This window comes from Hemicordylus capensis, chromosome 5 (assembly GCF_027244095.1).
Source record: "Hemicordylus capensis ecotype Gifberg chromosome 5, rHemCap1.1.pri, whole genome shotgun sequence".
Taxonomy (NCBI): Eukaryota; Metazoa; Chordata; class Lepidosauria; order Squamata; family Cordylidae; genus Hemicordylus; species Hemicordylus capensis.
Genome location: NC_069661.1, coordinates 241,279,385 through 241,291,945, shown reverse-complemented (window position 1 = coordinate 241,291,945; position 12,561 = coordinate 241,279,385). Strand labels below are relative to the sequence as shown.

At 43.2% G+C, this 12,561-nt stretch overlaps 1 protein-coding gene across 6 annotated transcripts in view; it reads left to right on the top strand.

The window, feature by feature from the left end:
• Positions 1 to 11,962, top strand: part of LMO3 (LIM domain only 3) — a 107,278-nt gene extending 95,316 nt beyond the window's left edge. For all 6 annotated transcript variants that reach the window (XM_053252099.1, XM_053252098.1, XM_053252100.1 and 3 more), the window contains one exon: positions 10,276 to 11,962. In XM_053252099.1, coding sequence (XP_053108074.1) covers positions 10,276 to 10,381 — 106 coding nt within the window. In that variant the 3' untranslated portion in view covers positions 10,382 to 11,962. The remainder of the gene's footprint in view (positions 1 to 10,275) is intronic.
• The last annotated feature ends 599 nt before the right edge of the window (positions 11,963 to 12,561 follow it).

The following is a 12,561-nucleotide window of genomic DNA, read 5'->3' as shown; positions in this document are numbered from 1 at the left end:
TTGCTTACACTCCTCTGAACCCATTTCAGTTTATCAGTATCCTTAAACTGCGAGGGCCCAGAACTGGATGCAGTATTTCAAGTGGCTTAATCAGATATGTATGGAAAACTCAAGTAGAGCAGTGTCTGAAATCATTAGGACAGCACTGAAAGCAATGGGAAATTGAACTGAAAGATTCCTGGCCATTTTTAAATGGCATTATCAATTTTTATAGAACTTGGTGTGGGTTTAGTACCTACCTGGCTGTCACCTGTATGGAGCAGAGTCCAAAATTAATCACTATTTCACTCCAAAATGATCAGTCATGAGGTCTAGAAACATCTTTAAAACCCTAATATAGGATTCTCTGGCATCTGCTGGAATTCCCAGAGGTTCTTATAAACTGGTTTCCCTTCTCCTTGCCGTGGATGTAGCCATAAAATAAACTAAATAGAAACCTTTCAACTCACTTCAAGAAGCGATTGGTCAGGATTCCTGTTCAATCAGCACAATAGTACATCAGTTGGTTACCCTCTTCTGGTTGCCCACATCAGTGCGGGGCTACAAAAATTGTGAACTAACAAGCTAAATGCAGTCCACCAGCTATGAACACTGTCTTGCTAGGGACTCAGCAAATCTTTTGCTGCTACCACCGCCCTGGGACTGCAAAAAACAGGGGCAATTGTTAAGCACCCAACAGACCACAATATATGGCTTGCTGGTTGGCTGAATGTTATACTAAACAGGTTTTGACCAACCAAGTTCATTGCAGCCCAAAGGTGATTCTACGCTTTTTACACTCAGTTTGTCTTAGCTGGGACTGTTTCTCACTCTTCCTGATGCATGTTAAGATATGATGTTGGTAAAAATGTTGGAAAGGTACTTTGTGAATAGCCGGGCTTGAGTCTGTTTCTCTCTCTCTCTCTCCATATGCTAAGTAAACTCTGCATCTGACAATTCACAAACTACTAGTTCAAGTCTCTTCAGCTTGCTTTCCAACATGAATTTGGGGACTGATTCACCCAAGGATCTTTGCCCATGACAACCATGGGCAAAAGCCAGTCACCTTGCTGCTTTTTCAGTCTGTGCCAAGTTAGAAAATAAGAACAGTCCTGCTGGATCATGCCCAAGGCCCATCTAGTCCAGCATCCTGTTTCACACAGTGGTCCTCCAGATGCTGCTGGAAGCCTACACGCAGGAGTTGAAGGCATGCCCTCTCTCTTGCTGTTACTCCCCTGCAACTGGTATTCAGCAGCACCCTGCCTCTGAGGCTGGAGGTGGCCTATAGGCCTCCAACTAGTAGCTGTTGATAGACCTTTCCTCCATGAAGTTATCCAAACCCCTCTTAAAGCCATCCAGGTTGTTGGCTGTCACCACATCCTGGGGCAGAGAATTCCACAAGTTGATTATGCATTGTGTGAAAAAGTACTTCCATATGTTGGTCCTAAATTTCATGACAATCAATTTCATGGGATGACCCCTGGTTCTAGTGATATGTAAGAGGGAGAAGAATTTCTCTCTGTCCACTTGATAGTCTGTGTTCACTGTCATGGTCTTAAATCAACCCAGATTTGGCTTTTGGTGTGCATTCACTAATTTATAGGGTGATTTGCAAACTGCTTTCAGCCACTTGGCATTGCATGCACGCAGATGGCTTGCAAAGGCTGAGATTCCTTATCCCCAGGTGCTACAAACATAGGTCAAAACTACATATTCCGATGTCGTGAGCATGTTGCTGAATATGGCATCCCTGTGTTGAATTCTCCCCCTTTTCCTCATGAAGCTGCCTTGTGTCAAGTCAGACCATTGGTCCATCATCTCATGTCGCAGATGATTGGTCTTAATCTGACTGGTTAGGGATGTGCACAAACCAGCTCAGAGGTCCATTTCTGGACGTCCAAACTAGTCCACTGGTTCGTGTACATCCCTATTGACTGGTGCTAGCAGCTCTTCCAAGGCCTTGGCCAAGAGCCTTTCTTAGCCCTACTACCCAAATTCCATCAACTGGAGATGCCTGGAATGAGCCTCTGCTTGCAAAGCAAGTGCTCTACCATTAAGGTATATCTCCTCCCCTCATGAGGAACATGACGATTGGATGGCATCATGCTCTGAGTTTCCCTGCCAACTGGTGACACAGCAGCAGGAAAACTTGCATGAGGACATCTCAGCATGGAACATCCCTCCATGTTACAGAGGAGAGGGGATGAGGCTATAGCTCAAAGGTATAGTATTTGCTTTGCATGCAGGACTGACAATAAACAACCAACAAAAAGATTAAAACATTTCAACAATTAACATTTAAAACGTTAAAAATATTAAAACACAATTAAAACAATATCTAATTAAAAGCCTGGGTGAACAAATGTCTTGACAGCCTTCTTAAAGGTTGTAAGAAATGGGGAGATTCTTATTTCACTAGAGAGCACATTCCAAAGCCTCGGGGCAGCAGCGGAGAAGGCCCGTCCCTGAGTGGCCACCAGACAAGCCGGTGGCAGCTGCAGACGGACCTCTCCAGCAGATCTCAGTGGGCGGTGGGGTTCATGCCGAAGAAGGCATTCCCTTAAATACCCAGGGCCCAAGTTGTTTAGGGCTTTATAGGTTATAACCAAAACCTTCTACTTGTACCGGAAACCTGTCGGCAGCCAGTGTAGATCTTTTAAGATAGGAGTCTTAAATAGACTCCTATTGGATAGAAATCTTGAAGAACTGCTGCGAGTCTGTGTAGAGCAGTGTACTTCATTGTAAGTCTTGGGGGGCCAGTGGTTCCCAAAAGGCCTACGTGTGGCTCCCTAACTAACTTTTGAGCCTGTGAGAAGCTTCAGCCAAACCTGAGCACTCTGCACAGTCCCCCTGGCACCATGCAGAGCCTATCATTCTCGCTGTGCAGTGAAAGCTTTGCCCAGTACCGGGTTTGGGGGGCTCTTTTAAAGGAGCCCTCTTGAGCCCCTCCACCATCCTGGAAGGCATGAACAGAGTGCTGGGCAGTGTAGCCTTTCCCAGTACTTGCTGCCTAGAGCTCTTGAGAGAGGACTCCATATCTCTCAAAGGGCTTCTCCAGCACTGAGAAAGGCATAGTATTGTGCAGATGTCAGCACAGTGGGAAATGGCTCTCGCATTGAAGGTTTTTTGACAGAGTGGCTCGTGCTTGAAAAATCACTGGTGTAGCTCAATACTGAGCTAGATGGACATAAGGCCGCTTCCTGAGTGCCTCTGTAACTTCACAGAGGAGCAGCAGTTTTCTTCGGCAGTCCCATGCTACATGTAATATGTAGCTCGGGCATTTGTCTTGTGAATGGTTAGAATGTGTGGGAATAGTGGGAGAAGCCGTCTTTGCTGAGGCCCCTTACTGTTCTCCTTTGTTCGGTAGCATTGTAGTATAACTTTTTTTTTTTTTTACAGTGGAGCGTCCTTAATGCAATGCGGATTGTGCAGCTGCCATAATTATAGCTTTCTACAATTACATTCTAAAACAAAGCCAAATTGACCTTTTTCATCATGTTGTGCCGAAAATTAAAATATCAGACAAGTAATAACCACTGTTTAAGCTATATAATAATGCTAAGCAATTAGAAGTTACAGGGCCATTTGCAGTTCCCATACATCAGCCTTGTTTTGGTGCAGAACTAAAGCGTCTGCATTGAAAATAAGGTCAGTCTCACCCTACCAGTAGAATCCATTCAAGTAAGAAATAATTGAACACTCCTGAATTGAAACTCTACAGCCTTCCCCATCCCTATTGCTCCAAGCCACTGTTCCAGTGTTTTGGAGCAATTCCAGTGGCATTAATAGTGCCTAATACGTTCTTGTTGTTCGCTTCATTTATCGCGTGCCGTAATGGGGCTGCATATCTTTAGCATTGGTTATGCACAATTAGCACTTAGTTATTGTCTTGTCACTTCATCCCGTACAAGACAAACTTCTTTAATGCGAGAAGTCAGCTAATCTTTATCAGTCAAGCAAGGCAGATTATTTCTGTTACCCACAGTGGTGGGTTTCTTTTTCTGGATGGTTGACAGAACCTGGTCTGATGGGTGAATATATTCTTGCCCTCCAAACTACCAAGATGTTAAGTAGCCATTGCTGTGATCTTACCTGCTACTGAGGTAAGGTTTAAATATAGTCGTATCAATATGTACATAAATGATTTCCATTACTTCCAAATGGAGACATTTTGGACTACATTCTAGAGGTAAAGCTAGATGCTATCCCAAACTGGTTGTTAACAGGGGCTTAAGTACTACACACAACTCGCAAAGTCTGTTTTGTAAACATCCCTAGTATTTTGTTTCTAGCTTGAAACAAAAATGGCTGAAATGTTTAATCGAAACAGCAATCGTACGATGCTGTTTTGGTTTTTTCAATGAAACAAAACTTGAAACATTTTGCGTGTTTCGGCCATAGGGAACAATGGGAAAACTCAAAACACCCCATTGTTCCCCATGGGTAGCTTCTAGGGACACAATAGTGAGTTGGTGGTAGGGCATAGTGAGTGCTGCCTACCACCCAACCCACAAAAGAAATGGGCAGGTGGGTGAATTTTAACAAAACTTTAACTTTCCCCCAGAGCCCCCATAGGATCCAATTTCCACCTTGCAGCTCAGCTTCTCAAAAACACCAACAGAACATCCGGAATTCTGACCTGAGCTGAATGACCAACCAGTTTTGGGGGGACTGTGTCAGTCCTCCCAACAGCTTCCTTGCTGAGTCTGTTCAGTTTGGATCTGACACCTGCCATGGTGCACAGGCCTAGTAATACCTATGAATAACACTCTCACCTCCTTGGAGGGAAGGAAACCAGTGTAACAAATAACAGGGCAGCTCTGCACAGCAAAACAGAACTGCTGGTTCCTGATGAGTACGCGCTCCTGGCATGAGCTGCAAGTCCCAGTGTGTCATCCAGACTTGCCAGGGTTGGGTTCCCTCTGCCATCAGACATCTGCAGCCTACACTTGAAGTTAGGCAGTGCATGATCGGTGGAGTGGGGAGCCCAACATCAATCAATCAACATTGTCAACCCAACGTGGCAGGCTCAGATGATATCCCGGGACTTATGTTCTTATGGCTTCTCAGAGGCATCTGGTGGGCTACTTTGTGAAACAGGATGCTGGACTAGATAGGCCTTCGGCCTGATCAAGCTGGGCTGGGCTGTTCTTATGTCTGGAATGTATGTATGTATTTTATTCATTCATTCATTCATTCATTCATTCATTCGATTTCTATACCGCCCTTCCAAAAATGTCTCAGGGAGGTTTACACAGAGAAATAATAAATAAATAAGATGGAACCCTGTCCCAAAAGGGCTCACAATCTAAAAAGAAACCTAAGATAGACACCAGCAACAGTCACTAGAGGTACTGTGCTGGGGGTGGATGGAGCCAGCTCATGCTGGGAGCGTGCATTCACCGGGAACTGGCGGTTCCACTTTCAGCATGTTGTGTGAAGCTGCCCTTAGAATTGATCAGGAGACGATTGGTCAGAACCTGGAATTCTTGACTCTTCAGGTTGCAATAACAGAACTGCTGTCTTCTCTCCCTACCTGTGAGCATCTCTACTTCTTCTCTACTGTAGAGAGGAAAAGTGACAATGGAGCTATTCACATGCGCAGGTAAAACTGGGCTAAGGAAGCCCAGCCCGGTTTTGCCTGTGCATGTGTACCACCGGGATTGTGCCCGACCTCAGCAGCAAATCCAGAGCCGTCTTCTTAAATGTGGTTAGGAGAGCAAGCACTCTCCTAATCCCATTTTACTGATCATCTGCCAGTCCCAGCTGGGACTGGCAGACAACGGGGCTCCTGGCTGGCTTTGGGGAAGGGATCTCCATAATGCATCACGCACTTGAACACTGCATTATGAGGGTTCCAGGGGGCAGGGTGATGCATCCCGGCACCCCAACCCTTGGAGCTACCGGCAGAAGCCTGCAATAGTCTGGGCAGCCAATCCAGCCACCCAACAACAAGAGGATCTTCTGTGAGGAGATAAGCTCTTCAAGGCTTCCACCCCTTGCCCCTTCGAGCCCTTCTCACGGATCATAAGAAAGGGTTCAATCCATGCTGAGATCTTCTTAGGTCATGGTAGAAGTTTCAAGACGAGAACTGCAATGACAAGTTCCAAAAGGCTGCTCACATAATGCATTTGTAGAAGATATGCAAGGTTGGTATAATGGAGATTATTAGCAGGCTAAGACTGAATGGAGTCTCATTTGCTTTACAGTAGAAAAGAGCTATTTTTATAACACAGGTCTATAGGTTTGAGGCTTATAGTATAGATCTCTTTCTCTTAGATAAAATGCAGTTGTTTGCTACAGAATAATGTTGGGTATGCTTGGTTTCAAGTCGGAGCTAACTAAATCCCCAAACCCAAACTTGATTTTTTTCCCCCAGCTGAGTAAGAATACTATATCCACCATTTGTTTCAAGATCGCCCTTACATTTGTAAAAAAAATAAAAATTAACATATTTTCATACCGCCCAAAACTTGCATCTCTGGGTGTCCGACAGAACGCCCTAAATGTGAGTCCTACAGAACTCTTGAGCTTTCATTTAAGCGGGATGTCAGCCAGTTACTGTGATCTAGACTCTGCATGTAGAGGGTGGGTGAATGGTGATGGGGGAAAAGAAGAGGATAGATTAGCTCAGTGACTTCCTCTCTGTGCTTCATTAAGCCTATTGCAAGTACTGATGGGTGTAATGCTTCTAAAAATAGCAGCTGGATCAGATCCTGCCCCAAGAATTTGAACTGCAGCAGAAGAATATGAAAGTAATTTTTAATCATCCTCTCACCTTTTTGAATTCCACCACCACCCTTGGCCGCTGTTTGACAATGGGAAGATCTTCCCATTGGCATCAGTTGATATTACTTCCAGGAGAGAAGCAGTTGCCCAAGTGAGAACTCCATCTCCCATGCTACCCTGAGCTTTGCATCCCAGTGCATTGCTACCTAGTACATCAAAGGGGTGGAGACTGGGAGGTCTTCAGAATTGCCAGGGATGGATCACATTTTTCGGAGCCTCATTTTGGCTTGGAAAAACAACTGAACGGTGATCTGAGTTCCTCAATTTTTTCCAGAGCTCCTCAACTCGATTCAGAGTTAAAACAGGGGATGTTCCCCAGGCTAGGGAAGGCCTGTCTAACCTCTCTGCAATAGATAATCTTAGAGTGTATATCGCCTAGGGCTGCCCTGTCAACAGCATTGCCACAGCTACTATCTCAAGTGAAAAGAGAAGCACCTTTCCCATTCTTGTGCAACAGTAGAGCTAGTGCTGAGAAAAGAAGCATGGGGCCATCTCTACTCAAGGTAGCACTGACAGAGGAAAGTGAGGAGGAGATCAAGAGCTAGAGTCCAGGTGGAGATGAACCAAAGCTCTTTAAAAAAAACACCTCTTCCCAAATGGCACACACATTCAGTGTGTTTCACATGAAATGCTTTCATACCTTTTAATTTAATTAGTGATGTGTACACTTGGAGGAGGAATGGTACAAATATTGTGTAACTTTGCAAAAAGCTCTCGAGCTCTTATTTTTGCAGCAACTATTCTGGGGCTAAAATAACTTTTCTTGCTTCTTCAGCCTTCCATTTGCTCCATTCAGTAAGATGTAGGTGGAATATAATGAAATATAAAAATACGCTGGGAGCGTGGGGGAATCTGGAAGTGTGTGTTTGTGTGAAGCTGGCTTGACCGTAAATAACTTCAGTGTTTCAGTCCCATTTCATAATCTGTATTTTCAGTCAGACACTGTCAGTGGGCGTTAATCCAGAGGTGGGGGAGAGACAGAAGGGAATGGAGGCGGGTGTGGAGAGAGAGAGAGAACGAACAAATAAACAACCCAATTTTCCTTCAGGAGCAAAGCTAATTCTTTTCAATCCACTTTTTTTATTACACTATTTTCCCTCACTCTATTTAGTGAGCATAAGGATAAATTTCCAAAGCTACCCAGTTGAAAAATAAATGGGTTCGCTGTTTGTCTAGCATTCCAATCTTTACAAATGTAAATCAGTCCAACTGCGGTTCTATTTAAAACCTCACAACTTCACAAAACATTAAAGGCCTCCTTTCAATACACAATCTACTCTGTGACAATTCCCTCAGATTTCAGCTTCAAACATCATTGGAAACTGACTGACTGATAAAAAGAGGGGCAGTGGGGTCTGCTATCAAAGGTCAGGGGGGGTCGATGTATGCAATTATATGTACTTTTACGGGGTCAGCTACACCAGACACTGCTATCTGAAGGTTAAATAGTTACAATTAAATACATATACAGCCTATTCCCACAGCTACTCTGTTGTTAAATCTACCGTAAACAACGCACGCATTTATTTCAGCTCCTAATTGTGTCCAAGATGTCGCTGCTTGGAAATTGTACAGCGAAAAAAACATTGTAATCCATTACTGAATTAAACAATACTTTCTGGAGTAAAGTGGATAATTAGCCGAGAGGAACTAGTTTTCATCTGTCCGCATCAATGCTAAGAAGTTCATTTGGGTTACTCTTTGGTTTAATTGGAAGGCTGAGGATAGCTCCTCCCAATATGTTTTATAGATGGAGTGTTCACCACAAACAGAGTATGACCCCCAAAGCAAAATGGTTCATTAGTGAAACTCTTCTGTATGCCAGCAGACCCCTTGGTGTGTTCTCCACCCACCCACCCCCTTCTCCAAGCTGCGATTAAAGAGAAGTCTCCCTTTTTTAAAAAATGAACCCATTGTAGACACCATCATGCCACACTTAGTGTGAAATTAGTTTGGCTGCACATTAGGGCTGATTCACATGACCCTGTAAGGGGCCCCGAAATGTGGAATGGTGGAGAAGAGTGTGATGAATCCTTTGTGGTGGCACAGAGCCTTGTAGTCTCTTATATCATTCTACTAAACTGAAGCTAAAAGGTGGGATATAATTGCTCCTAAGGAATGAATACATACGCTTCCGTCAAGAGTGATGGTCAGTAGTGGCTCGATCTCAGTGCAGTCTACGTTGCCACATGGATTTATTAGTAAATAATAGATTATATACAATATAAAAACTGGCCGAAATCCAAACGCTGCACTTGAGCACGAACAAAGTCATGCTAGCGCGCGAAGACCTCATAGCTGCTCGGAATTGTGCCGCTGTGCTTCCGAGTGCAATACAGATGGTGGTATAGCTATTTTAAAAATAAAATTTATTTGCATTTATATCCTGCTCTTCCTCCAAGGAGCCCAGAGTGGTATACATGGTTATATTTATCCTCACAACAAACCTGTGAGGTGGGTCAGGCTGAGAAGTGAGTGACTGGCCCAGAGTCAGCTAGTGAGTTTTGTGTCCGAATGAGGATTTCAACTGGGGTTTCCCTGACCCTAGCCCAATACTCTAACCATTACACCATGCTGCTGACTCTTATTTACCAAGTTTCCCTTGAGTACTTGTGGCATGGTCCAAATATTGGTAAGCAACGATGACGATCCTCGGCTTACACAGATGTCAGAACTTGTAAATGACACATACATGATGCAGGACACACCACCGCACTGTTCAAACAGCCCCACCCACCCCCATTCAGAAAATGCGTTTGGGGCGGGCGGGCATTAAGTAGCACCTGATGTAGTTGTGCATTTGCCATTTTGTTTCTGAACATATAACCGCATGTGGAGAGGGCTCCTTTCAGCAATTTGGAAACTTGGGGTGGTGAGGGTTCTGAGTGGGAGGGAGGATTGCTCCATGTGTACACTTGTACTCATGGAGAGCCCCTTGCAGACAAATGCTGGACATGGGGCAATCTGGGGACACGGCCAGGTGGGCACATTGGTGAGAGATGATGTGGCTAGCAGGTGCGATCCCTCTCCCCTTTCCTTTTTTTTAATTTTTAGATTTAAAAAATGCTTTTATTAGTATTATAAGTAAAAACAGAAAGTGTTACATCTCTGAGATTCCAACAAAAATACATATTTACAAACAAGATCTTATCCATCCAAGAAAAAAAACCCCATTCGTAAGAAAGATACAAAAGTAGTAATAATTCATATAAGGAATAAAAGATATTTAATTAACTAGCCACACAAAGTCTAAATCTAGGCATCCATATACAATTTTGAACCTCCCAGGAAACCCCCTCTCCCCTTTCCTGTTCACTGAAAATGTGGGAATAGCTGTCCAAAAAGGGGCAAATGATGCATTCTAGGCAGATTATTTCATTACAACCGTCCAATTGTTCAAGACCCCTTCTCTGATTGGGGTGTTTGTGTGTGTTTGTGTGTGTGTGTTTAATAAGATGCAAAACGTCCATTAAATGCTCTGCATGTTGTTTTTCCTTCCATTTCCAGATTTTGCGTGGGAGACAAATTTTTCCTAAAGAACAACATGATTCTGTGCCAGACAGACTATGAGGAGGGTTTAATGAAAGAAGGTTACGCACCCCAGGTTCGCTGATCCAATGCCTCATCACTAAGAATACCGAAGCACTACATTTTTATTCTCCCCCCCCCCCTTGGCTCAACATGTATATAAGAAATGATGGCGGAACCTACTGAATAGCGTAGATATAGGGAGACAGGATGGTCATGTGGAATAAAAGGCGGACTGCAACTATATGTAGTGGAAATTGCACCAGTTCACAGTTGAATGTTTATTAAAAGATAATGTACATACTGCTGGAGGTTTTTTTTCTTGCTTGCTGTTGGGTTCTCTCTCTTTTTTCCTCTTTGTGTCATTTGGCATGAGATGCTTATTTTGGACTAATGTATATAAAGTATTGTAATATTTGAAGCACAAATGTAATACAGTTTTATTGTGTTACCATTTGTGTCCCTGTTTGCTTATTTGTATTGTTGCATTTAGTACAATCGGTGTCTAAACTTTATTGTATATTTATGCTTTCTGTATCTACCAGCTATTTTGAAAGAGCTGTATCTTTCTAGTAAAAAAAAAAAATTAAGACCCAATCCCATCCATTATTCTCCATTTTAAGAGCTTCACAAATGCTATTGACACTTGAACTATTTGATTAAAATTGATGGACAAGTTCCATCCAAAGTTAAGTACTCTCCTAAGTCCCATTGATTTCAGTGGGATATACTTAAGTACATGTTTAAAGTTCCCACAGAAATCAGTGGGATTTAGAAGTGCTTGACTGGGACTGGATTACAATTCTTACAGTAGACATTGCTAATATGACCAAGGTTGTGGATCTTTTAGTAGATCTCCTGTAAATGTTTTTTAAAGCAAATGAAATCCCAGCTATTTTATTTCACATGGTTCATCTGTGTACCATTTTGTTTTACTATAGAATTAGGGGTCCACATGACTAGGATTTCTTTCCCATCCTTATTGACAGATGTTTTTAAATTTATGGAGCAGGCGGTTTTAATTAGTTTTTGGCTACTGTGCTCTGTACAGTTTGCCCAAAATTTCATTTGCTTGTTTCCAATATAACTGGGAATTAGGAGCTGAGCCCCAGTGCAAATCAGTGCCTTTGGGTGTCATGTAATATATTTATATATATATTTCTGAAGTTATTTTAATGTAGGATAGTGATTTCTGCTCCTGTACAGAAACGTTATTTAAAAAAAGAAAAATCAGTGTCTTGCCTAAACTTCACTGGGTTTGGGCACGACACACCTAAGAGACTGCCTCCTTTCATGTGGATAATCAGTCTCTCTAACGTTGACCAAGAGTGCCCTCTGGAGGTTCCCTTCTGGGTATCGATTGGTCCTTGCAGAGGCATTCCTAATGGCTGCCCTACATCTATGGGAACTCCTTCATGCTGGAGACTCGCCCAAAGCTGCATAATTTTTTGGAAGCATTGTAAGGCCTTTTGATTTGGGCTGACATTTTGGGGAATGGAAATGAAGAACCTCCAGTGGCGTGCCGAATTTTTAGCATCTGTTACTTTGTAGATGTGTTAATCAAAACTTAACTGGATATTGTATTCTTTGTTTCTTAATTTATTGTTATCCATTCCAAACTGTTGGGGTGGGGCAGTCTAACAATAAATAAAATCTAAGGATTGGATGGCAAGCTCTCAAGTTAGTGCTTCTCAACCCCACCCACACACACACACCCTTTTTTTTTTTTTCTGCTTGCAAATAGAAGGTTCCAAGTTCCCTTCCTGGCCTCTCCAAGATAGGGCTGAGAGAGACTCCTTCCTGCAGCCTTGGAGAAGCCACTACCAGTCTGTGTAGACAATACTGAGCTAGATGGACCAAGGTTCTGACTCGGTATAAGGCAGTTTCCTGTGTTGACCATCAGACATTTAGCCACTCAACCCACCAGCACCAGTACATAGGAAAGAGGACAGCTATGGCCACTCTTTGCACTTCAGCATGGCTGTCCAACCATAAGCTGTTATTTATGTCTTTCTTCTCTGTTACTGCCTGGACAATCCACACAACCTCTTTTAGTCAGTTTGGTACAGGAATCCTAGCTAGAGTGATGAGCATTGACCCCTCTTGCCCAGCACTGGTTACTTTGGTTGGCAGAAGCTCTTCTTCATGTGGTATTTTCATTGCTCAGAGGAGTCCACCTCCCAAAATACCAGATGTTTAACTCAGGAGTATGGGCTTTGCCATGGAACTACAGCTGTGCTTGAAGGATATCCAGCTGTACTATCC